Source organism: Pongo pygmaeus, chromosome 12, assembly GCF_028885625.2.
Source record: "Pongo pygmaeus isolate AG05252 chromosome 12, NHGRI_mPonPyg2-v2.0_pri, whole genome shotgun sequence".
NCBI classification, from domain to species: Eukaryota; Metazoa; Chordata; class Mammalia; order Primates; family Hominidae; genus Pongo; species Pongo pygmaeus.
Window position 1 is genome coordinate 121,291,384 of NC_072385.2, and position 26,762 is coordinate 121,318,145.

Here is a 26,762-nt window from a genome sequence, read left to right on the forward strand (position 1 = left end):
TTTTAGTTAAATATGCACAATTTTATTGATTGAAGAGATTAGGACAAGAACATTAAACCAAATACAGGACAAAGCACCAGAGGCCATAGATCCCCACCATGCATGTCACCAATCTCTCCTCCTCCAAGGTACTTAAAAAACAGGGGAGAGGGAAGAAAAAAAGGTCCTTCTTGACACAGCACCATCTTCAGAATGTTAAAAAAAAAAAAACCTTCTCTCCTTTATATCTTCCATTAGCAAAATAGAATCAAGGGCAAATCCATGGCCGCCTTGTCTCCTGGTTACGAAGGGTGAAGCCGCCCTCCTGGGAACGTGAGGACAGGGCTCCTGCTGCGCAGGCATAAAGCATCCAAGAGTCTGCACATACATGCCACACACTATTATGAAGCACAGATTCAAGTAACATTTACATACTAGAGTCCACGTGTCACCTACCCAAAAACAGGACCATTTCACAAAACATATACAGGCAGTCAAATCCGAACAAGTGAGGTACTGGGAACACAAATATTTATGCCAAAAGAGTTCTGTATCATACAGCAATAGAAAAGCCGTAATAAAAAACATTTTGCCACTCAAAATCAAATAAAGCTATCTAGAAAAGCCAAGTAAAAGGTTATTTCAGAGACAGAAATACTCAAACAAGGAAAAAAAATTATAAATGTTAACTACAGCATGTAATATGTCATCCCAAGTCAACCCGTAATTGAAGTACTGGCTTAATACATCACAATGTGACATTTTCCTTAATAAATAGAAGAGTTCTTGAAAATACAAAGGTGCGTATTGGGATAGAGAGCTGTTTTTATTTATATCATCATAGCTTTCAGCTAATTATCCTTCCCGCTTGTCTCTACTGAGGGTTTTTGTCCAAACCAGAGGGCCTTACAAGCCAAAAGGATCATTCTCCGTAAAAGAAAACTAAATAGCTGCCCTGTATTTTATACATGTGGGACAACCTGCTTTGTTTCACTAGTTTCTAATAAAACAAAGACAAATGTTTAGTTGCAATCAGAGTACTGCAAAAGCATCAGACTCCAGGAGCTTGCTAAAATCTCAGGCCATTGCTATCATCTCAGCAAAGAGGAATGCCTGTCACACAAACCCTCATTGTTCAAAAGCAAAACGTGAAAAAGGAGTTGGATTTCTCTTTTCCTTTCTTCTTCCCTTTTCTTTCCCCCTTTAAACTAAGATAGCAGTAATGCATCTGGACGTTTGACTTCTAATAGCTTCCTGCCACGAACCAATTGACACAAAGCAGAATAGCTTGTTAAAGGACAGATTTTTTTCCCCCTTCAGGGAGCAAAGCATTAACATGTCATTTCCTGACCAGGATATTAAATAGTTTATTTAGAAGAAATGAGTTGAAGTGAGCGATTAAGAGACACAAACTGGACTTTTGTTTTCTTTTAGTGTAGCACCCAGGTTTCATGTCAGTCTGTGTGCACCGAATTTTTTTTTTTAAGTGAACCTCATTAATTACCAGCTAGGTGGTTGGCTTGTTTAAAAGAAAAAAATTTCTTGGCCAACTGTTCCTTCCCTGAATCCTAACAAGAAGTTAAATGCTAACAGTGCGATGCCAGGATGTGTGTTTGAGGCAGAGAGTTTTGATTCTGTCAGGATCTGCAACTATTTTGGAACAAAATGAAAAGTGGGGTAGGCGGAAGTGGCCCAAGTGGCAAGGGGTGGTCTCCCAGGCTATGTTAGGGAAGACAAGCTCCAGCGGGCTCCCATCCATCTCACCCCAATCCCCATCCCACGCCTCTTGCCCCCATACTACGTGGTCAGTCAGCTCCTTGAAGGTTTTCCTGCTCTGAACCAAGAAACTTAAGAGTGTGAGTGTCTTTCTTGCTACTCAGCCAGGCAATTTGTGTCCCCTGGAAGAACTCCTTTCCGCTGCCCTCGCTCACTCCTGGTACCTGCTAAGTCTCCGTGGGGCATGAGCTCAGTTAAAGAAAGGGTCCAAGTTCTCTTCCATGTTGACGTCCGGCACCAGCTGGTCAGACACTTCCTTAGCACCATATCCTGAATTCGAGACGCTAAAATCTGTGGCAAACCAAGGATGGTCCAGAATTTCCTGCGAGGTCAGCCGCTCTGAGGGTTCCCGCCGCAGAATGCTTCGGATGAGGCACTTGGCCTTGGGCGACAGAGTCTCTGGAATGTTGAACTGGCCACGCCGGATCTTGCTGAAGAGGGAGCTGGGTTCAATGTCATGGAAAGGGTACCGCCCCACCAACATGGTGTACAGCATCACCCCCAGGCTCCACACGTCGGCTGCTTTGCCCGAGTAGCTGCCACTGGTGTTCAAGATCTCTGGGCTTACGTAAGCCGGGCAGCCATGCTTGTCGGAGAGGGAATCATCATCTCCCCGCAGAATGTAGGCGTCTTCCAGGCTTTCCAGCTTGACCCGAGTCCTGTAAGAAAGGAGGAAAACATAAGCTCCTGAGGGTGCTCAGAGACACGTTACCACCAGCATCATAACATATCCAACTATAGTGTTTCTGAAGACTCCTCATTCACATTCATTCATTCATGCATTCATCTGACCAGCCAAACATTACTCACTGAGCACCTTCTAGCTGCCAGCTACTATTCCAGGGCTGAGGACACCCACATGGGTGAACAAGACTGACAAGGTCTTTTCATGCAGCTGATAATCCACTGGGGAGCTCAAACCTTGAGCACCTTAGCGAACCATGAATCACATTGTCATCACCCCTGTGATGAGGGAACAAGAGATTAAGTAGCTTTCTCAAAGTCACATTTGCATAACGATAGGGCACCACAGAATTCAAACCGAGATCTAACCAACCAGGAAGCCCACAGCTTTGTCTACAACTTTTGGCAGACTTGTAACTAACATGACAGAACAGTCCACAAAGACCTTTCACCTTACTTGCATTTTGGCCTCACTACAGCCCTTTGTATTAGACACGTAGGATATTAATATCCCATTTTACAGATGAGAATATAGAGACTCAGAGAGTTCGGGTAACCTCCCCAAACCTGTTAGCTGGGAAATGGAGAAGACTTGATCCCACATCTTCCTAAGTTGATGCTGCTGCTCTTTCTGCTATACCAGGTGCCTCTCTTTAGGACCAGGCAGGAAGCAGGGAATGTTCAAGCAGGAGTGGACTCCTATCACCTGGTCCTTCTGAGGCTGACACCCTCATATCAAGACCATCTTCTTTCCCTGGTCGGGCCCAGTGTCTCAAACCTGTAATCCCAACACTTTGGGAGGCCAAGGCGGGTGGATCACCTGAGGCCGGGAGTTCAAGACCAGCTGGGCCAACATGGTGAAACCTCATCTCTACTAAAAATACAATAATTAGCAGGGCGTGGTGGTACACACCTGTAATCCCAGATACTCAGGAGGCTGAGGCAGGAGAATCGTTTGAACCCGGGAGGCGGAGGTTACAGTGAGCTGAGATCGCACTACTGCATTCCAGCCTGGGTGACAGAGTGAGACTCTGTCTCAAAAAAGAAAAACAAAACCATCTTCTTTCCCAGATTTCCTGCTGCCTTTGTCTTCTGTCCTGCCCCTCATACCCCCAAGGCCTTGTCCTTGACCAGGTTCTAACATCTGACGAAGGTCGCCCACATCTTCTGCCTGTGCACATCTGTGATTCCAATTTCCCACGTGTCTGCATGCGTAGGGTGTGTGTGAACAGAACGATGAGCCTAAGATCCTTCTCAAACTAGGCATCCTACCCCCAGTCTTTCCCTGCCATTTAAGGTCCATTGTGGTTGCTGACAGGAAAGTAGGACTCTCCAGGGTATGCTCAAGAAAAGAGGTAAGAAATCCTGCATTAAACTGCCTGGAACCCAGCACGCATCCTTACACAGTAAGATCTGATGTCATCGTTGTGTATGACATAAATTAAGTGCTCAGGAAATACTTTTCGAAGTGAGTTGAATTCTTATCATTAACTATACCTAATCCACTGTGAGGGCCGGGATGCGCGGTGACTTGTTCAAGGCTACGGTGAAAGTCACTGAGAGCTTCCTCCACCCAGTGCCCCAAGCTCCTAGACCAGCCTCCTCTCCTTAGCTCAGGGGCCTCCTAAGAATTCCTGTTTTCCTGCCCTACTGTTCTTTGAGTGGAAAGTTAGGAATTACTACCTTCCTGTGCTCAAAATTGAAATCTTCCTCCGACTCTCCTGGCTAGGGCACTGCCTCACAGAGTTGCAGGTAGTCCTTGGGTCTCAAAAACTCAGTTAATCTATCCCATCATCACACCCCTGGAGGCTTGCAGAGAAGGTGAGGAGGGATAGGGAGGAGTTGGAGTTCGGATTAAGACAGCATCTACAAGGGCCGTCTCACTCACATCACGTACTTCCTTCATCTCAAAAGCGCACATGCAAGCGCACATGCAAGCATCTGCCCTGTTTGCCCCGAAGTGCAAAAAAAGCTCAAGTAAGCATTGAATAAGAAAGAGCTTGGAAAAACCACATTGGGTCATAAGTCAGAGGTTGTGACTCAAGTCCATCTCCTGCTGTTTCTCTTCCTCCGTCTGCCTGAAGGTCTTAGCCTTTCAGCGTGATCACCACAGCCACTAAGAATCATAGAAGCGGGGAAAGGTTCAAATTAACCAAAAGATTGCTGCTGGGAGTTCTCTATAGCAAAAGGTTTGGTGAAATCCTGGGTTGACTCTAAGACCTCATATTTGGATTACAGGAGTTCAAAGCTCAAGGAGTGACTGCTTTCCATATTAACTTCCACCAACGAACAAACAATAGTTGTGTTCATGGGAAAAGGCACTGGGCTAAGAGCTAGGAAGGCAGTTTCCAGGCTAGGCTCTGTCTCTCACCTGCTGTGTGGCTATGGCTGAGTCACTCAACTTCTCTGTTTTTCAGACCTAAAGAGGAGCACTAGACAACAAAGTCTTTAAAAAAAAAATTATGTGGTAAAATAGACACAACATAACATGTACCATCTTAAACCATTTTTAAGTGTACTTCATTGGCATTAAGTATATTTACACTGTCATGCAAACATCTGGACAAGGCAGTCTTAAAGTCTCTGCCAGTTTTATCATTCTGGAATTCTGTAATACCCATCTCTCCCTTTTTTATGTGCTCACCCACATTCTATTATAATCTATAGAATACATACTCGTCTGTGCCTATAGCTAATGTTCTACAAAAACAAGAAGGGTCTACATGTGCTAATCTGGAATGGAGCTGATTAAAAACAAATCTCTTTTGTCCTTTTGCATTTCCTAATCTAAGGTGGCAGGTGGAGCTGGCCCATGAGACTTACTAGCTGTCAAGATGCAGCTAGTGAAAAGGTGAAACCCAACAGGCAGAGGAAGGGAGGAGGAAGGCAGGGATCTCGAACCACAGGCACGGTGAGTTCTCTCCACAGCTTCCTCTACCCCATTCTCACCCAGCGCAAACCAGACTCCTCATCTCCAATTTCACTGTTTTAGCAGCAGAATAGCTATGGAAAGAATTACAACTGTGGAAATAATAGTAAGAAGAAAAACAAGCTCTCCCATCTGTGGGACAAGGGGCGGTCCAGTGGAACAAGCATGGATCTTGGTATCAAAGGGCCCAGGTTTTGCCCAGGTTCCTCTGCCCCAAACCTGCAGTGGTGATGCAGCTCATCCAGGTGGAGGCCTAGGGCTTGGTCACGGCTGCAGGGTGACCCCCAGGGACTCTCGACCATCTCTTGGCCCACACTCCCTCTCTCTCCATCTCAGCCTGTTTGCTGTTCCTCACATGCCCTGCTTGGTCCCAGTCCTTCTGAGGCCTATGCCACAGTGTCCCCTTGCCCTAATTGTGCTTCCCCAACTGTGCGACAGCTCACTTTTGTCTTGTCTCTGCTCGAATGAAGGTTATTAAACTTGATCCTGTCCATCCTACATTACGGAGCACACCCTCCTCTTGTCAGCATGGGAGATATTGTACATTTACATTTCATGATTTACTATGTATCATTATGGTGATCATTTCAGGATGATCACCTCAATTCCCACCTCCAAGAGCCCATGGGCATGTGGCTGATGTCATTTTGTACGCAGAGAACAACACTGAAGTTTGCTGCTGTACCTTGAGTACCTGGCACAGAGCAGATACACAATCCATCAATGACAGGGACAGTCCTGCTGTCGACCCCAGGGGGAGCTTCAGTGCGCTCACCGGGAAAGGAACAAGGTCCAGTGCTCTGCCTACCTGGCCAGGGTTTAGTGGCAGTCAGTGAGAGCTCTACAGAGGATGGACTCTGTAAATGACAGCATCAAGGAATCTCCCATAGTGATAAGGGGGTGGGGATATCAGGCATCTGTCAGTAAAGGTGGGAGGGAGATATGACTACAGGAACTTGCATTTCTCCCGGCTCAGCCTTGTCAGGGTGCAGAGCTCACCACCTCAAGGTTTTCGTGCAAGGGACTCTCGACCATCTCTTGGGCCACACTCCCTCTCACTCCATCCCAGCCTGTTCGCTGTTCCTCACACGCCCTGCTTGACCCCAGTCCTTCTGAGGCCTTTGCCACAGTGTCTCCCCACCCGGATTGTGCTTCCCCAACTGTGTCAGCTCACTTTTGTCGCATCTCTGACCAAATCTGAGGCCCTTTTCCATTCCTATCCCCTTCCAGGTCACAATTTTAGATTCCGAGTCTCCTTCACCTCCTCCTGCCCCCAGGTGTCCCCACATTCAAAGCATCCTAACCCCTCTTTCTGGAAGCCTCAGAAAATGGTTAAGGCCTCCACTCTGTCCACTAATCCTGGCCTTCCCCCAAGCTGGAGTTCACCTTTCACCTTTCCTACCTCAAGATGAGCACCCAGAATCCAGGCCCGATACTTCATGAATTTGAGAATAAAATGAAAAGACCATCCCACATGCTGCAAATACCATCTGCCCCTAAGCTCATCTATCCAACACTTCGTGCTCCTTTCCTTCAGAGGCTGAAGTTTTAGTGGGGAGGGCCCAGGTCTGCTTGTCACATTTGGTTCAGCACATGTTGCAGAAGGACAACCACAAAAACCAGCCCAAGTCAGAGAGCAAAGCAGTGTCCCGAGGCCACAGAGCCCTGGGTTCAAGATCAGGCCCTGAAAATTACAAAGTACCAAATGGCAGATGTCATCTATGTACCTAATGCATGCGAGGCACTTACACATATAGTCTCTTTAAAGTTTAGGAGATCCATTTCCAAGGTAGGTACTATGATTCCTTTTCTCATGGACAATGAGCCTAATGCTCAGAGAGTCTGAGTAGGCTCCTACGGCTGGCAAGGTGAAGCAGTGGCTGGGCGCTCACCTTTCTTAGGCCTGACCCCACCTACTCAAGCAGCTGGCCGAGGAAACCACACCAGGGTTGCTCAGTTCACTAGGTTCCATCAAGGTGCGCTGTACATGTGCTTCCCCAGTGTCAGGGGACAGCCAATCCTTGGGGCAGGAGCCTGCTCTTTCTCTAGGGGAGAATCTGCATCCCAGGCAGGAGAGGGGCAAAAGAAAAGAGAAGCTGGGAGAAAGGATGAGGAGGAGATGCAGGCTTGCTGGCCTTGGTAGGTCATTCTTTTGACCTTGCTTCCTTCTCAGAACACTGTGAACTTGTTTACAAAACTTCTAGGCAAGGGTCGAGGCAACTGGTCTGGATTACGTCTTTCAACGAGGACCTTTCAGGATGCATACCACGAGAGAAGAATGGAGGGAGGTCCGACAGGCGGGGATGAGTGTCAGCTCTGGTCACTGTGGACTTGCTGTGTAACTGCAGGGAGGCTGCTGAAGGTCTTTGGGCCTTGGCTCCCTCCTCTGGGAAACAGGGCTGCCAGTCACGAGTCTCAAGAATGTGTATGGGGAGTCCCTGGTGGGGCTCTAGCATATGTCAGAAATGGGAACAGAAATGAATGAACAGTCTTGCAATGGCTCACGTCCCCTCACAGTCTGGGCATTATGAATTTTCCAGGCAAAGGAGCTGATTTCCATAAAAACCAACAGAAGCATCTGTGGACCTAGTAATTCAAATGTCCCACTAGTCATGCAGGCATGTAAAAGACATTTACCGAGCATTTACTCTGCTTGAGTTCCCCAACTAGGCACTGGGGAGACAGATATGACAAGTAATACCCACCTTCTCAGTTTTTGTGAGAATTAATTGTAATAATGCAAGTACGGTATCTACTGAGGAGCCTAGCATGGTAGATCTGCAAAAAACTGGTGGCAACAATAATTATCGATCTTATTATTAAGAATGAACCTTCGCACCCACCCTCAACCCAAAGCCTAGTGAAGAAGACAAGTGAGGAAGCATGAAATGCAAGTCCCCAGCATACGGCAGTAGATGGGAATTCTCGTTCCTTCCTGGGTCTTTTGCACTTGTTCCTCCCCCGGGCTGGAATGCTTTTTCCCAGCTCTGTGCCCAGCCCAGTCCCCTTACTTTATTCAGTTCTGACTATAGTAATCAGAATATGCTTCCTGGAAGTGGTGGTACCAGAGACAGTCCGAGAAGAATAAACATTCCCCAAAGAGACAAGGGGTAGAGGGTGGCGGCAATTTTTGTGACTAAAATGCTGTAAATGACAATGGTTATCTCCAGTAACTTCTCAGGGGAAGAGACATCTCCCTGCCAGCCACCAGCCTGGGGCAGGATTGGTTTGGCCAGAGAAGCTGGATCCCTGCAGGCCTTTTGCAAACTGTGCCTGGCATAGGAAGAGAACAGCCTGCTTTGCTCTCAACCTGCTGAATGAACAAGGCTTACACGTAGGCAGCCTGTGTACTCAATGACGACCCAGCCCAGTGCCAGGCCTTGTGTCACCGGATCCCGGTGCCAGGTGAGGAAGCCAAAACCAGCAGGGTGTGGTTCCTCTCCCAGCATCTGTGGAGCAGCACAGGTCGGCACTGAAAGCCCCAAGTCTCCCCCCCACCCCCATCCACTCTCAGCACAGGCTCCATAGCTCCCTTGGGCCACTAAGGTGAACTACCAGTGTGGCCCCTGGTTCTTTTGGCCTCAGTTTCCCTTCTGTAAAATAAGAACAAATAGCTACAGGGCCTGAAAAGGGCTAGTCTAACTTCAGAATTCCAGATTTTAAAGTTCCTTTAATTCTTAATCTCTAGTGATTACAACACACCATATGATATCCTAATAATAATTATAGTAACAATAATAGAAACTGTGTAAAGCATCTATAAGATGCTGAGATTATTACAGCTTGCATCCTTATTTCTCAAAACAAAGTAAAACACAAGTATGATATATGTATGCTTCCTAATATATAAGGAAGCTGAGGCACAAGGAATTAAATGCCCTAAGCCATACACAGAGAAACTGAAGAAGCTGAGCTCTGAATCTACGTCTGGAATCTAATGCCATTGCCCTTTCCAAAATACATTCTGGTACTAAAATCACTGATTTACTTAGGGCTAAAGAAAGAAAAACTTTTAAAGGGAGACCCTGAGATGATGGGGACAAATCTGGTGCAGTTCATTCAGCACTAGATCTGGTACAAAACCATCCCATTCATAGCTAACTGCTATAGCTCATGAGGTAGATACAGGTGGCTAGACCTGCCCATTTACTGGATGAAGAAACTGAGGTAACAGAAAGTAGATGTGACTTGTCCAGGGCCACCTCGCAAGCCAGTGGCAGAGCTGGGATTCAAACCCCGGTTTTTAACTCCAGGTTTAGTGCTTGATCCACAAGATCAAAAATAGTCTCCACAAGCAAATCACGCCGTGCTTTTCAATCTTTAAACAGCACCGTGGGCTCCTGGCAGGAAGAGATCAGGACAGGGTGGGCCAGGGTGGGGCTGAGCTGGGAGTTCAGCCAGACAAAGTGGGCCTGGCAGGGATGGGAAGTCCGGCGGCCTAAGGTCAGTGAAATCCAGAGAAGTCACCGAAGGCCGTCCGGTCAGGCGGTCCAGATAGGCTTAAGGGTCAAGTGAAAAGGTCAGCTGCTGCCAGATCTGACCTTGCCCTGACTGTTACTGAAAAAGTACTCTGGACAGCCAGCCCATCTGTGAAAGCCAGGGTCCCACCCGGGGCGACTGCTACCAAGGGCCTGGGAAGGACCACCTGGTACCATTGGCACCATCATGCCGGCTTGGCCGCCGCATTAGAACTTCACAGGCCACTAAACGATGCCAAATAAATTGTCATTCATTTAATTTTGGTTCATGTATGCACAGACTTTTCCAACAGTCACCTCTGAGAGCCACCTCTGCACCAGGTCTTGTAGAGTCAGTGAACCACCCCAACTCCTACCTCAAGTGGCTCACAAATTAGCAGGGAGAGCAACACGTGAGCCACAGGGCAAGCATCTCAGGGCATCGTGGTGGAGGGAGAGATATCTATATATAGGGAGAGAATATGCCTCTTGTGACCTTACAACACCACACAATCTGGAAGGTGGGTGTGCCCACACCGATTTGATGCAGGAGACTACAGCAGCTTAGAGACAGATGAAAGAACTTGCTTGGAAATAGCACAGTTGGGATGGGAAACCCAATCTGACTCAAATACTCAGGGGTTTTCTGCAGTGCCGTCTACCCGGCCACGACAGAACCCCTGCCCTGTCCGCATGCAGGTGCACATTCCTGCCCCTGACTCCCATCCATGGTGCCTGGATGAACAGGGGAGTCTCATTGTACCTGAACACCTTCCCACGCCCCCATGCAGACACCACACAAGCACAGCCTGCAGGCCGCAGGGGCTTTGCAGAGGAAGTCCATCCCATCGCCATAGGAACAGAAAGGGAAACCCAAGAAAGAGGAAGCCATGCTGACAGGAATTCCTCAGCAATGCTCCTTTCATTCTCTGTATTGAGACATTCAGCCACGGCTCCTGAAGAATCCCTCCTCCCCCATATCAGTGGATCGGCCTCTCCGCAAAGCTTCCCCAGGCTCAGTGCTGGCCAGGGGCACCCAGCGGTGGTGTTGCTGCCCTGACCGGTGGCTTAGGAGTGCTTCAGGGTCCGGAATTTTCCCAGTCTTGTTCCAGGTGTGGGGTGGGAGTTCACAGAGCTCAGGGAGGCCTGTGAGTGCATCTCTGCACCCACTCACAGGGCCAGACGGGGATGCTGCACTTGACAGGGAGCCCCACACAGGCTTGTGGAGATGTGCGCTTAGACACGTAATGAATGAGATCAAGTCGAAAAACCTGGGTCCTGCTCTTGGCTGTGCCACTAACACATTTGAGACCTTGAGTAAGCCCACTCTCCTCCTCATTTTTTGTAAAGATAAAAGGGTCAGGTTTAAACCCCCACTTGTTGCCCCCAACTCTTCAATCCCACTGCCACAGTCTCAGTTTGAGCCACTTCTTCCTGGAACCCATGCCCGGCTGCTATTACCCAGTCCATCCTTCACAAATACTTCTGGAATCACAAACCTGTCCCTGCCATCCAGAAAAACCTTTCAATGGTTCCTTCTGGGCTTCAGGTCAAGTTGGAGGTGAGGGGTGTGTCTTTCAGGCCCTGGATTCAGCCTCATCTCTGTCCTGGCACAGGGGACCCTCCAGCAGCACAGCCCTCCCCACACATGGCTCTTTGTGCCTCTGGCTTGACTCATGCCTTCTGGGACCTCCCCATCCCTACTACAGCACTCAAGCCAACCTCATGCAGGAGCTCATCACCTCCTGGAGGTGACCATTCTCCACACCGTACTCCACTGTTGGAACTGTTAAATAATGCTTACAGCTAAATAACTATTGAATAATGATTACATCCATTAGGCAAGGACTCCCTTGTACTGATTCCTGTACCATCAACACCTAGCACTGTAGGACAGAGTAGGTGCTTAATAAATGTTTGTGAGATAGAATGACCCCCATATCTAAGATCCCCCAACTCCAATATTCTATCTGGAGTTCAGGGCATCTAGGCAAGACTCTTCTTAAGCAATGCAATGTCTAGAGTCCAAAGAAATTTCAAATAGACTGGACTTGGTTTCATGATTTAGAGAAACTCCCAAGAGTATTGAGTAGAAAAAAACATTGAAAATGAGTTTCCATCCACTGCATTCCACTGTCAATATGGCTAGTTGATTTTTCTTATGATATTCATGCCACTGGGACATAAGGGGCTATTTGTATATCCACGGCATCAATGGTCACACATTCCTAAGTGCTGCTAAGTCCAGTGCTAGGCATGGGGGATAGAAAAAGAAATGAAGCCCATTGTATAGTTCCCTGGGGAAAAACAAAAACAAAACAAAACAAAAAAAACCCCACAGAATGGAACAACAGGACATAGGACTGCCCGCAGGGTTGGCTCATTGGTGGCCCAGTCCATGCCTGCTCAGGAAAACCAAGTCGCGAGCCGAGTTTTGACCCTGGCTAGTCAGGTCCTCCTGGTGCACACCTGTTGCCTAACTGCGTGAGAAAATTCTTTCTCAGGGATGGGCATAAGAGACGGTATTTCACCTGTTGTCTATTTCCTGGAGACAACCTAGTATTTGAGAGCTTGGGCTCTGGAGCCAGGGGCCTGGATACCAACCCCAGGTCTGCCACTGGTTGGCCATTAGACTCTGAGGATCAATTTTCTTATCTGTAAAACGGTGGAAATAAGAGTATCTTACTCATTGGGTTTAAATTGATTAATTTTAATATGGTAGTTAATTAGAATTAAATTTGTGAATCACATGTTATGGGTAAAACACATGGTGGGCCCTAGATATTATTTCATTGAAATGTAGGTCTCATGAGAACAGGGTTTCTCTCTCACTGGGTTCTGTAGTGTCCCCAGCACCAAGAATAGTGCCTGGCACATAATAGGTGCTCAATAGATATTTGTTAAATAAATAAATTCAATTATAAATAAATAATTGAATCTCCAGGCTGTTGGGTTATGAGGCTCAATGACATCAGAGGATGCCCAATAGCAATAATGGTGGCTATGTATTCAAGTAGCTGCAGTGCACCAGGCACTGTGCCAGGCACTTAACATATTAATACATTGTTTCTTCTCATGATTTCAGAGAAGGCAGGCTAAGACCATAGGGCTAAATGGAGTAATAAAAAAATCTGACCACTGTGCCTCTGCTCGGTTTGCTTGAGGACCCACACTAGCCCATCAACTAGTTACTAAGTACAAGCAGTAAGCAGCCCAGCAAGAAATCCTGCTGAAGAATACCTACTATTTCATCTACTTATAAGCATGGAACCTGGAGGAAGCTCTCCCCTCTCTAACTGTGATTAGAAAAGCCCTTCATGAATAAAATTACAGCCTGCCATAGACACTGAAAACAATGTCTTAAATAAATGTCACTTCTGCATAAATCATTAAATTAAAAGGGAAATGATGGGTAAATTTCTCACTTGATGGGAAACTTTGAAAATAGCTCTCTTTGAAAAGGTGTCTCCATAGGGGATGTATAAGTTTTCTGGGCTCCCATTGATTCCAGGCAATGACCTAGACGCCAATACTCTACTTACCCCTGCCTCTCTCTTTCTGTCATTAGAATCCAATCTGAGCTACTCCCACTCAAAAAAGGAGACATTCCATCAACAAATAGCAAGGCCCAACCTGTTCCAGGAGCAGTGAACATGAGACAGCCTATGTCCCCAGGAAGCTCCCAGCAGGGAACAAGGATAGTCTACAGATGCACACACAGACCATCAGAATATAGTAGGAGATGAGCTCTGATGAGGAAAGGGAGTGCTATGGGAGAGAGATCACTGATCCACCCTGGGGAATAGGAAGCTCGCCAGCCTTCCCCAAGGGTTGGCAATACCTCAAGTACATAAAGGGGTTTCTCCTAAATAAGGGAATTGCAGGAGCTCTGTTTCCTTCAAAGCAAAAACGAAAGGTATTTTCCCAAAATACAAAGCGCCTACATCTTGAAAAAATGTACACAGCTTTTAATGAAAGAAAAGCTGAGTCTGGTCTCCAGGGCTTCGATGCCTGCCCTCTGTACTCTGTTAGATACTGAGACCTCAATGGAGGCGGGTGCAACTTGCAGATCTGAAGGAAGAGCCAATAAAGATACTAAGAGCTGAGAAAGAGTGCCTTGACCTCTGTCGGTGGGGGAAGGAGAAAGGCCTCCACCCCACAGGGAGGCACAGGTCTGTGAATCTGGGCAGGTGGCGTTTATGATACTGAAAGCCCCCGGGCCACTGAGTTCCTGCAAAGAGTCGCAGCTTCCACCCTGCTGAAGCAGGTACTGACCGGCTTCCACAAAGCGGAGGAAATGAAACCTGTCACATCAAGAGATAAAGATCTTCTACCCAAAGAAGAAACATGTAAAGAGGCATGTTTCTCAGTTCACATGGGGTCCTTCTGTGCAAGGAAATGTCAACACTGAACTGAGACTGGAGGCAGAGAGTGGCAGAGGGATGGCAGGAAGCCTTGAACCCAGAGAGAAATCCAGTGGGCAAAAGCAAACAGGAAGCGCAGTGGGAACAAGGCCCCACCCACCTTCCTTGAGCAGCATAAGGGTGCACCTGCTCAAAGGGCTCTTCGCATCTTGAGTAAGCCAGGGAACTGGCCCTGTGACCACAGAGCGACACTGAGTGCAGAGGAGGCTTCCGTCAGCAGGAGATCCCGTCTGCTGATAGCTGACTGTGTGCTAGGTAGGAGCTCCCGTCTGCTGATGGCTGACTGTGCGCTAGGTAGGAGCTCCCATCTGCTGATGGCTGACTGTGTGCTAAGCATTGGGCTCCCTTGTATTAATACATTTAATTCCATGATGGAAGCCTTGTTGTTATTTCCACTTTGCAGATGAGGCAATCTGGGCACAAAGCTTAGGTAATTTTTCAAGGTCCTTTCCTAAGAAGTGCAAGAAGAGGGATTGGAATCCAGACAGCAGCTGTGACTCTACATAGAAGTAACAGGACTTCTCCCAAGCTCAGGCCTTCCCATGAATTACAATGGAATTGGAGGGGCTTGAAACATGGGGCTTCTAAGAATAGACTGATCAAGCAGGTCACCCCAATGCCACAGCAGAGAGGGGGAGGCGGAGTGCACAGGACACGCACTTTGGGGATGTGAGTACTGCCTTCTATCAGATTCTGAGCCCTAACCGGCAGGGTGGCTGCTACTACACACAGACCATCTGAGATTTTACTACACGAACTGTGGATGCACAGGGTGTGGCCAGGTGAGTTCAACTGGGATTGGAGATTAACTTCCTCAAAATGCTGCTCAATGCCTCTGGGCCCTGAGGTTTTCCTTTCCAGCAGTATAAACAAAAAGAACCAGGCTCTGCCCTGCACAAACATCCCTGAGAACGAAGGAGAAGCAGCAGTCCAAGGCCTGCAACACAGAAGCTCGTTCAGGCACGGTGGGGTACGATCCTCCACTCCCTACACGTGCCTGTGGCCGCCTACTCCAGTGCACATATGGTCAGTCCGGCCTTTCTGAGCCTCAGGTTCCAGACCAGACGCACTTGACCTTTGGCACTAACTTAATGATTATAATTAAACCAAACAGAGAAGAGGATGTGGCCTAAATCTGAACCCCTATATCACAAGGGTGCCACTCTTCACAGAATAGGCTGCCCAAGCGAGCGACTTAATTCTTCAAGAACCCACTGAGTCCTGGGAACTGCTCTCCCATAATGGTACTATTTCATCAATGACTCTAGGAACAGCTGTCCCTTCATGAGTGCCTGCCCTGCCCGGTGAGTCACAGAATCATCTCATTTAACCCTCACAACTGCCCGACAGGAATGCCATTATTATTTCTGCTTTGAGGAACCGCAGCTTAGAAACATTCAATGACTTATCCAAGATCAGGTAGCTAAGAAGAGGCAGAAGTTAAACCTAAAACTCAAATCAAAGTAAAATGGAAACAGAAGACTCTGAGCTGCTGCCATTTCTACCCAGCAGCACAAGGCACACTGGCATCAGGTCTAAACATAACGCTGGGCATCATCCGTGTCTGCCTGCAAAGCTACCAGTGGGGGACTGGATTGAAGGCGCTGCCAGTTCCACTAGGAACGTTTCCGTGGATGGCCATGGATGCAGAGTCCCAGATGGCACACAATCGAAACTTTAGGCATAAGGTGTCAGCCCATAGGCAGGTCTTGTTCAGCACCAGGTGGGCCTCAGCCAATTTCATACGTAAAGCCTGCACTTTCGATCATTTTCCAGATCACCAGAGTTCAAGAAGCACATCACTGAGAAGAAGACTGATGCGCAAAAGAGGTGTGTGATGGTCAGAAGATGAAGAAAGCAGCGCTTCCCAAATTTGCTTCTTTGCTTTTTCACCGTGGGACCAATGCCCAAAAAGTTAGAAAACAGACATTAACTCCGTGGTTTAGCTTTCCAAAAGCCTTGAAAATTTAACCCATCGCTTCCTTACACTTGCGATATTGTTGAGGGAGAAGGAAGCTTTAGCTCCACTAAAAGTGATGCAATTAGGATGGAAGATGAGAGTTCCCAGCAGCAAGCATGGAGCCAGTGAGGTCCTGGGCCCCTGACACTTGGCCTCACACTCTTCCCTCAGGAAGTGCTGGCGATGTGCTCCATGTAGGCCACCATGCAGGCCAAATAAAAGAGAATCTGCCATGAAACTCAGTGCTGCCAGGAGGCAGAGAAGGAGAAATACATTGTGGAACAAAAAGCAGAAGTTTCACATTCTGGAATCAAGAGGTTAAAATACAAAACAACAAGAAGAAAAAGGTGACTAGGCATGATTCCCCTTTCACAAAAAGTTGATAGTGGGATTTTAGAAAAACAAAAAAGCTCTTTATCAATCAATCGGCTACTGCTGAGAACATTCAAAATGTCCTTGAAAACAGAAGTGACCTTCTCAGAGCTGCCCAGACAGACACTTGTCATGTTCCTGAAAGGCAAGCCCACTGGGACCTCCATGTGACTCGGGCTGGAAGAAGAGCTCTGGATGAAATGACAGGATTTCTAGGCTGGCTGCACCCTCAGACTGGCTGTGCAACATTAAGCAAGCAGGGTGACCTTGCCATGAGGCCAAGTAACCTCACTGATCAGATGGAGGAGTTATCATTTTCTCCAAAGTCCTACAGGGCATCAGCCTCAAGGCTGGCCCATGGGGCAACACGGCTGCATGGCCAATGGGGCTATCACACATGCCACCATGCTGTAGTGACTATATAGGCCAGCTCCCTACAGTCCCTTACATTCTCTTTTTACCTTGGAAAATGCTCTTGAAAATGAAAAAGGATTTTGCTTTGACATGTTTACTCTAGGCAATTGTTTTGGTTTCACATTCACACTGGATACTCCTTTCTGGTTATCTCTGGACAGGGTCATGCTCTTTCGCCAAAGTCAAACATAATTTCCAGACAGAATGTCAGAGGCACACACTCCTGAGGTTGGAAGCTTCTTCCCTGGGTCCTGGGACATCAAGGATTTTGGCTGTGCGACGACACACTCATAAAGGAGAAGCAAAGGCTGGGTGGGAGTAAAAGCCCTCCACAGCCCAGGTGAGGCCTGGCTGTGCTTCACTGGCTCCTAGCTAGCTGTGTGCACTGGGGTGTGCTCTCACCTCTGGAGTTCTGCCTCCTGGCAGCAAACCAAGAGAGTGCCACACAGACTATGCAACCTCCGGGTCCACTTTTGTTCCCATGTTCTACGACTTGGGGACCTCCACCCTGCTCTACTCATTTGCACAAACATGTATTCACTATGGGGGTCCTATCCCTGAACAGGCCATTCCTTCTACTCGTTGGTGCCCGAGAGTTCCTCCCTATGGAAACACAATCAAAGACGACACTTAAAAACACAGATCCCTGCGAGAGAGGGCATTTGCCGTCCCCATACCCTCTGGCAGACAAATGAATTTCTTGAGAGCTGACTTACTGGTGAATGTGGCCTTACTTCTGCTCTTTCCTGTCCGTAACTTTGGGACTTCACCACGTTGCACTTCGGAGCTCTCATCTATACAATGGACATGATGATATTCACTTCTCCAATAGGGAGAGATAATTAAAGTTTAACCTTATGGTAAGAGCTAAACAAATATGACCTCTTATTTTTGTAGGTGCAGTTATTAAATCTCCAAGAAAGGTGGAACATAGAAGGGTGGAGAGAATACCTTTGTCTGTATCATTGGGGGTCAACATATATTCATCTTCTAAATGAGAATATTCAAAGAAGCACATACGCCAATTTATTATTAATTGAAAAGACCTTAGAGCCAATATAGCATACAGAAGGTAACAGAAGGAGAAATATGAGGGCTGGTAGAGGGAGGGTGGAAACAGACGAAGGACCAATCCAAGATCACCGAGGGTATCAAAGGCAAAACCAAGGGAAACATCTCCAGGCTCCACAGGCAGAGGCATCTGAGCGGAAGAGAAAACGTAAATGTGGTTCCACACTCTAGATCTTCCAACAGCTGCCCCTTCTCAGTTTGTTAATAAAGGTAAAGGCATTCACAAGCAAAGATCAAGATATGAGCTGGTCTCCACGTTATGTGGAGCCTCATTCAGGAACTACGGTGAGCAATGAATATAGATTTGTTGCCTCTGTCCCTCTAAACTCATATTCTCAAAAAGAAAAAAAAGGGCTTGAAGGAGTTCTTAAAATCAAAATCGGCTGGGAGAGAAAGCAGGGCCCCAGAAGGGTCTGCTAAATAGAAGGTAATGAGTTAATGGCATAACCCAGTTGCCTGCATCCTGTCCAGCTGTCTCCTCAAATAACCAAGACCTCTGCAGTGCCATGCATTTGCATCAGCAGTTTCCTCACCTGGAATGTGGTCTTTCCCACATTTCCTGAAATACAGTCATCTTTCGAGTCTTGGCTCCAAAATCACCCCTCTAAAATCACCCCTATAAAACCTTCCTTGACTCTCCAAGTCCTAGGGAGAACTGACATGTCCCCACCACCCCAGTTCTCATCCCACCCAGCACGGACCTCTATTCTGAGCTTGTAGCATTTCCTTTATAGGTCCGTTGGCTATCTAATTCATCTAGATATTAATAGTACTGAGAATTGTGACTAATACCTAATATAAGCTTAGGTAAGAGCTACTGAATGAGTGCATGGATGAATGAATTATAAATGACTGATTCTGGGTGCTGAGTGTTCTGCAGGTAGAATTTTCAAGGCCCTGCCTTTACTGGCATCGAAAATGTCAAAGAGGTTTGCAGCCACCTTCAGAATTCAAGACACCTAATCATACGTATTCCTTGGGTCACAGAATATCCTGGTACCTGTCCTTTAAGCACCGGATGACACCTTTAGAATAGTAGCTATTTGTTTTCCCAAAACACTTGAAAATTGCAATATTCACTTCCTTTTGCCCTCCTAAGATTCATTCCCCTCATGTGGACCACAGACAGTAAAAAAATGTCCATTCAAGACTTTTCTAGGAAGCTGTTGTTAGGAGCAGTCCATCACAGTACCCAGGTCCGGACAGGAATGAGACCTACCTCTCTTCGTCCTTAAAGATGAATTTCCGCAGCTTGAGGTCCCGCAGCACCAGACCCCCGTCATGGCAGTGGGCCACTGCCGAGGCAATCTGGTAGAACAGTCTGGCTGCCTCCTCCTCTCTCAGCTTCTTGCAGGTGCGGACGAAGGAATGCATGTCCCCATAGCTTCGCTCAAAGAACACATAGGCTTTGGTCTCACCCAGGATAATTTCAGTGATTTGGTTGATGTTACTATGAGCAGACAGGCAAAAGCACGGTGCCAGGGATTCCTGGTAGCAGCTGATATCAAACACCTACGACAGGATTAACAGTAAGACCAAAGTCAGAAGTGCCTCTTGTACAACCAAAACACAGAATGCTGCACCTCCCACAGGCATGGCTTTTGAGATGACAGAAAATATGCTGAACTTGGACCCAGACCACCTTGGCCCTGCCTCCTACCAGCTGTGTGGCACTGAACAAGTCACTTAACCTCTCGGAGCCTCCAAATCTTTACGTATAACACGGGAAACTGATACTTGACTCACAGTGTTAGGAGGATTATATGAGAAAATGAAGGTGATAGTGCTTTGCAAAATGTAATACGGTACACAAATAATAATTTTCATTATTTTTGTCTCTAGCCCAATTGCGTGTTTACAGAACTAAGGCAAAATTGGAGAGAAAGTGATCCACCTCAAATGACATCAACCACACTTTATTTACCTTCAAAAATAAAAAAAAGAAAAGAAATGCACATAAACAGGCATTATACAACACATGAGCAACTAAGAGAATAAATAGCTAGCTTTTGCCTAATGGTCTCTAATTCAATACTTTCATTTTACAGATATGGAAACTGAGGCTCAGAGAATGAGCCAAAACTCAAGCCCCCAGTGGCAGAGGTAGGAATAAGATACAATCCTTCTGAATAGGGAAGCAGCCTTGCTTCTTCCTCTCTTCCCTCCACAGATATCTAACTCAATGAACCAGTTATGCAATGATTTTCTATGAATCAAAATTAGCCTGCGAAATGCCAACTCATTGTGGGATTGCTTAAAAAGAAAAGGCACCATCAATACCTTTTGAAACAGACCTAACAGAAATTAACACTACAGAGAATTTTTGAGGTTATATAAAAAGCGCTTTCATTCATTTCAAGACCTCCACTAAATCAGGAATACAAGTCCCTGGGTCTGGAATGTGGTTTTTCTATCTGCCTGGGATGTGGGTAAGATAAATCTATTCAGTGTGTGCGTGAGCCAGGGGCATGCGTGGGTGAGCTTCGCTGGAAAGCATCTAAGGCAGGAACGCCCTAACAATACACTGCATGCTATCAGTTCACAATGATTTAGCTGCCTAAATCGCTTTTTCACTAGTTAGAGCATACTTTCTTTGATCATCATTTTGCAGTGTGGTAGGAAATATGCCGGACTGGAAGTCGGCAACCTTGAGGCACTAATCCTGGCCCTGCCACCAATAATCTGGATGAGATGGATAAAGAGCTTAGGGTTACTGGACCTCCCTCCTCTTCATAAAATGAAGATGTTGATTTAGAACAGTGTTAACCTTTTTTGGGTCCTGATGTCACATAAAATCTGACAAAAGCTCTGTTCCCTCTTAGCTGACAATGCCCATTCTCAAATACATGCACAATACCGGATTCATTTTAAGGGGATTCACGGGCTTTCTGAAGCCCATCCAAGGCCACAGACTGCTATTTAAGAATCCATGAGTTAAGTTGCTCTAAGCTTCAAAAAATTGAAACAAAATCTGTGAGTCAAACAGGGATGTAAAACCTCAAGAGAGTTGCTGCTAACCCGGCCAAGGAAGCAAAGTTAACAGTAATGTTGTGAATGAACCATAATGAGGCATCTCAGAAAAGCGGCACAGCTGCTGCCACTATAACCTAGAATTTAAGAAAGAATACTTCAACATCTCCAGAGACCACAAATCACACACTGATACTGTCAAATGATGACCCAAGAGCAGTGACCTAAGAGGCCTGTTCAATTAGGAATCTGAAATGCTTGAATCAACTTTAACACCCTGACTGCGGGCAACAGAAACCGGGGAAGCCTCAAAAATTTCAAGGAGTAATAAGCTTTGCAGTGGCTAACGTAAACACTGCATTATATAATGAAGATGATGTGTTCTGAAATACCAGGTTGCAGCTTCTGTCGCCAGTGCTCACAGAGTTATGATTATTTATAATCTACTTCCTGTTTCCAGGTGCATTTACAAAAACATAAAAGGTGACTTTTGCTCAGCACTTTTAGCCTATTATCCTGCTCCACTGCTGAAAAACTGAATGGAGACAGAATTTTTTAAAAAACTAACATATTTGTGGCAGCTTCAAATGTAGCCATACATTTTGTAGAAGAGACCAAATTCCAAGATGGTGGACAGAGTATGAAAAATAAAATAAGTACTTATGTTTTCCCACATGAGAAGGAGCCAAACTTTTATTAGTAGCTATCAGGGGCATTTAGGGGCTTGGACTGGTATTTAAACCATCATCTTCACGTGCAAAATCAAGCCACAAGCCTGGTGCCAGCTTCTTTACATGTTTAATTTGGAGCCTTGGTTATGTAATGTGACAGTTCAGATAAGGCAGTAAGATTAGGCCATCATTAATAACATTTGCAAAAAAAAAAGTACCCATTCTGCCAAGACAGTAAGTATGTCAATCTGCACAGTAGCTACCAGTATATGCATGAAAACATACAGTCAAAGACTCCTTAAAGCGCCTTCATTCATCTAGCAAAAGTAAGCACATGGAGACAATAAGCAGCCTCGATTATTTTGTTTAAATGACTCTGGAATCTCTATTCCTCCAAATAGTGTCCTATGGAATTCTCTACACAGTCCCCTATAATAATTAGCATCTTTACATTTTATCTGTTTTTACAAAGAATTTTTTCATTGGTCAACACACAGCTAGGAAACATGAACCTTCTATCCTAAGACACCAAAAGGAACCGGATTCAATGTGTAGATTTCACTGAGCCTTAACGTAAGCTAAGAAACCACAGCATATATATCTCTCGGGGCAGTTCAGAGAAGCAGCCTTATAAAACTCTCTTGGAGCTTCTTAGGAGATACACAACTAGGCTTGCATAAGAAGTCACCCACATCATCTATGGTAAAAAGTCAGGAAAACAGAAGCTGCTGTGTCTTAAAGGGATGACCTCTGTCAAGCAGAACAATGATACTGCACTTAAATCCACTTGCAGCCACACTGTAATTGGTGAGGGGCTGATTCAATCTTTGCAATAACTAAACCAGCAGATTAAGTCCAATTTGAGGCCAGAGCACAAGTTTGCAAATGACACTGTAAGGTCAGCCCAAAGTGAAATATGTCTTGCAAAATCTGGAGAAAGAATGAGCAGAGGCCAGAGTCACCTCTGATTTTAAACAAAGAAGTAACAGCCAGATGCCCCTGCAGAATTTGGCTGCAGAGTCTCTATACTTAAAAGCATCTCCAGCCTTTGAAAAATATTAAAATGCTGTACTGAAGTTGAGCAAAAGGAATGAAAATATTCACTGCTGGGTGATTGTGCATATTTCATACAAGAGTGGCAGTTCTGTGGAATTCATTCATTTCAAAGGATGACTATCCTATTGTGCAACCTTGCAGACTTCTGAGAATTCAATCCAGCTACTGAATTTTGGTTAACCGGGCACAGTTGCTCTGGGTCTCAATAACTTAGAGAAGATGCAAAATACCAAATGCTCAGTACAAGCAAAGGACAACATTTAAAGAGTCTCCGATTTCCCCCTAAGGGCTGAACTGAACAATCGCAAAACTGACTGGAGATCTCCACTAAACCCAAATTTTGCAATGAAATACTCCAGTCCACTATGAATTAAGGCAAGTCCACAAAGTAGTCTGTGGTGAATGGCAAAAGCGCGATGTGTTATTTGCAGCACAACCGTGCCCAGTGACCATTTCAAAGGCAGAATGGGTCCCCCACTCTCCCCTTACCCCCTCAAAAAAAAAAAAAACAGCAAATCTAAAATTAAGTGACAATGAATCCTTGATCTATGTCCAATTCTGGGTAGTAGTATACTCTATTGTAGTTATTTTCTTTTTTGCAACTATTTCGCCCCTCATCCACTTGTCTGGGGCCCGGTGCGTGCACACAAAGATACACAGACACACATATACATAAACCAGTCACTGTTCAGGGTTAAAGACAAAAAAGGAAACCGAAGTGTCCATTGCAGTGGTATTACCACTGCGGATCCCTAGGGCTCCAAACGGGAGCCTCTTAACCTTACAGGCAAAGGTGTGTGTTCAGGGGGGAACGGAAGAGGTGGCATGAGCAGGCAGGGAAGTCTAGAGATGGGGAGAGAGACCAAGACCAGAGAGAAAGACCCAAAGCATTCACTATTCACCAGAAAGTGCTCCGGCTTTGATTTCCACCCCAATCCTCCTTTCAAGGCTCCAGGCAGAAGAAAGGTCTTTGTAAACTCCTTCCCTGCGCTGGGCCCCTGGGCGCAGCCGGAGGGGGCACCTTTGTGTGTCTGTTTTAAAGGGCACCTTCGGAACAAAGGTTTAACACCTGCCCGCTGCTAAGAACAATGGCTGCGAAAGGAACGAAGTCATCAGTCTTAAAATTACCGGGGGATTCCCTAATCCTTGTTGGAAGGGGAGGGTGCTAGACACAGGAAGAAATCCCCCCCGGGCAGCGGGACCCGGCCTCGCGCAGAGAGCTCCTGGAGTCTTCGGTGCACGCGTGTCCGTGGCCCCCGCGCAGTCCCGCCGCCCTCCCCTCCCCGGGCTCTCCCCGAAACGCCCCCACTGCAGCCCGCCCCATTGTCTGAAACGGTGTAAAAACTTCGCAACTTGTCTAACCTGATCAAATAAATAAATAAACCCATTTAATAAGGCCACGGTAATTATCCCGCGAATCTCCCTCTCCCAGACTCGAGGGCCTGGCGCCCTCCCGCTCTCTCAGGCCCCTTCCAAAGACAAAAAGCAACCCCCTGCCCCTTTACCTTGCACACCAGCTCCTCTCCGCTGTGCAGATGCACGGCACGAAAAACGTGGTCTCCCTCCAGAGGTTCCAACAATAAGTATTTCCCGATACAAGAAACGCAATGCGACAAGTTCGGAGTCTCGGGCGGGCTCGGGGAGCCAAGGTTCGGGCTGAAACTCTGGCTGGGCTCCGCGGACCTTATGGACGACAACTCTTCGAAATCCTGGGTTTTGTTCCGCGATCTCCCATATCTCGCTATTGTGATGGGGGTAGACCTGTGTATGTTCATGAGTGTGAGGATCGCACACGACAAACAAAAAAAAACCCGCTGGAGAGATGAGTCGCTGGCGAGTGCGGCTGCAGGCGCCTCGGTGCCACTGATTTTAAAACGGAGCGAGAGGGGAGGGGACAGGAGAGGGGCTGCGTGAAGAAAGAGTTAGAAGCCCCCAAATGGGCGCCGCCGGATACCTCGTCTGCTCCGAGCCCGGCTCCCGGGGGTCCTCGGTCGGCAGGCAACTCGCGTCCTTTTGTTACCCCAAAGCAGTCGGCGATGTGCAGAATCGCCGCACTTTTAGTTACTCTGTGTGTGCGTCCCCGGCGTGGATCTGGATGAGTACCCGGGCTGCTAAGGTGCGGAGCTGCAGCGCCAGGGCTCCCGACGCGACCCCCAGGCCGGCTTCCGAATCGCAGACGGGGCGGAGGAGCCCGCGGTAGTTTGTGCAGTCTTCGGGGCGCTCACGGCGGCAGCTCAGTCCCAACGCGTTAGAAGCCAAACAAAAAGAGAAAGGAAACAAGCACGGGTCTACCGGCTGGCGACGCACGGCAGCCAGAATCCGCGCTGCACCCCCTTTTTTTGGTGGAAAGGGTGGGGGGCGTGTAAGGGGGGGTGCGGGAGAGAGCAGTTACCTACGTTTTAACTGTAGATGGCGTCTGAGGCTTTTTCAAGATCGCGAGCTCTCCAAAAATTAAACGAACAAACAAAAAAAAGAAAAATTGCAAGGGAGCATTTAACTTGGAGCGGTCAGCGTTGCCAACAAAAGATTGCAAAAGCTGAGCACAGAGTTGCGGCGCGGGCTGGGCGCAGGTACCGCGACAAAGCCCTGGGCTCGGCCCGCCGCGCGGAGGTCAGCACAGGCTCATGCTGTCGCCGCTCGCTCGCGCCCCGAGTCTTCCTCCGAATGCAGCCAGACGTGCAGGACAGAACGAGGACAGATCGGCGGTCTGCGATTTCTCCGGCACGAGCTTGCGGGGGTCCTGCGGGCGCTGCAAGCGGAGCTGCGTCCCTGGCCCTTCCAACGCGCGGCGTTTCTTTGCCCCTCTCCCGCTGGAGAACTGGATCTCGTCCTGGAATAATTTGCAATCACCCCGGCTCCCCCTACCCCGAGACCAAATTGCCCGGTGAGGTTTGTTTTGGAGAAAATTGACGGCTTGTCTCTTCCTTCTTTGATTTCTTGCTTGCCCCCCCCAGAGAAAAGAGGGGACCGTGTATTTAAAAATTAAAGGGGACGGCCGACGGTGCCCGAGGCCAATCCCCGCGCTCAGCACGCCCGCATCCCCCGGCGAGGCGGTATTAATAGTTACTTACGTGGCCGGGGATCTCGGAGCGAGCGGGGCCGTGTGTGCGCGTGTGCGCGCGCGCGCCTCGCTCGCGCTCGGTCTCCCCATTCAATGTCACCGACACATTTCCACGGAGCCTCCGCCCCCCCCGCCGCCCCCGCGACTGGCTCAGCCCAGAGCCGGCCCCGCCCCGCCCCCGCCCGGGCCCCCCTCATTGCGCCGGGCGCCCATCAATCAGCCCCGCCGCTGCCCGTCCTCGGGCGGCTCCCCGCGCCGCTGCCATTGCAACTGCGTACCGGGGGCGCCAGCACCGGCCTCGCAGCTCCCTCGCCCGGCCGGGGAGGTAAACAAAGTGAAATATCCTTCCGCGGCTAGGGGCCCCGGGCGCAGCACGTTGGGTCTCGGCTGCGAGCCCCGCTGCGGGAGGCTGGGCAGGGGTTACCAGCAGCGACTCCCGAGCCGTTCCCCACACGCTGCTCCCGCAGCGCCCGCTCCAGCTCTTCGTAGCTCGTTCATATTCCTGGCGCTTTTCCGCAGAAAGCCAGGCACGCTCTGAGCATTGGGCCCTCAGGCTCAGATGTGGCCCTGAACGAGGAGCTCTGTTTTGGAAGAATGTGCTTGCGTTGGTATTGCTGCCTGGAGTTTCGAGAATTCGTTTCATGGTATCTCTCCGACATCCTCCTCTCCATTTAAACGAAAATCCATTGCTTCCTTTTAGTTGGTGTCACCGCTTGCCCCCGATCCCCACATCCTGGGCTTGTATTTCTAGTGTTTTCAGCAGAAGAGGAACTGAAGGCATCTTTTGACTCAGGTCAAATTTAATCACTAATTCTTCCCTTCCCAGTGCATTGCTTGGAGGGCCTTGGAGGCCAACCTAGACAAAACTTTGCACCCACACCTCCAGGGAGCGCTGTTGGGTCCTATCCAGGGTGCTGGGCGTCCTGAGTCCTCTTCTG

General features: G+C 47.8%; 1 protein-coding gene across 4 annotated transcripts; it reads right to left on the minus strand.

The window, feature by feature from the left end:
* Positions 1 to 26,374, minus strand: TRIB2 (tribbles pseudokinase 2). 4 transcript variants are annotated; one of them, XM_054475638.2, is made up of 4 exons: positions 25,835 to 25,960; positions 24,269 to 25,593; positions 19,286 to 19,578; positions 1 to 2,414 (listed from the first exon to the last, which is right to left on the minus strand). In XM_054475638.2, the coding sequence occupies exons 2-4, from the start codon at positions 24,536 to 24,538 to the stop codon at positions 1,946 to 1,948; spliced, it is 1,032 nt and encodes a 343-aa protein (XP_054331613.1). In that variant the 5' UTR covers positions 24,539 to 25,593; positions 25,835 to 25,960; the 3' UTR covers positions 1 to 1,945. The 4 variants fall into 4 exon arrangements, with proteins under 4 accessions (XP_054331613.1, XP_054331614.1, XP_054331612.1 ...); XM_054475639.2 differs by lacking the exon at positions 25,835 to 25,960 and having other exon boundaries at positions 24,269 to 24,524; positions 24,718 to 25,798; XM_054475637.2 differs by having other exon boundaries at positions 24,269 to 26,374.
* Between the last annotated feature and the right edge of the window lie 388 nt (positions 26,375 to 26,762).

Excerpts from the sequence above, each read along its gene's own strand:
- TRIB2 (XM_054475637.2), bottom strand. The coding sequence starts at position 24,538 with ATGAACATACACAGGTCTACCCCCATCACAATAGCGAGATATGGGAGA. Across the intron at positions 19,579-24,268 it reads GAGAGGAGCTGGTGTGCAAG|GTGTTTGATATCAGCTGCTA; the intron begins GTAAAGGGGCAG and ends ATCCTGTCGTAG. Across the intron at positions 2,415-19,285 it reads ATCTTTAAGGACGAAGAGAG|GACTCGGGTCAAGCTGGAAA; the intron begins GTAGGTCTCATT and ends CCTTTCTTACAG.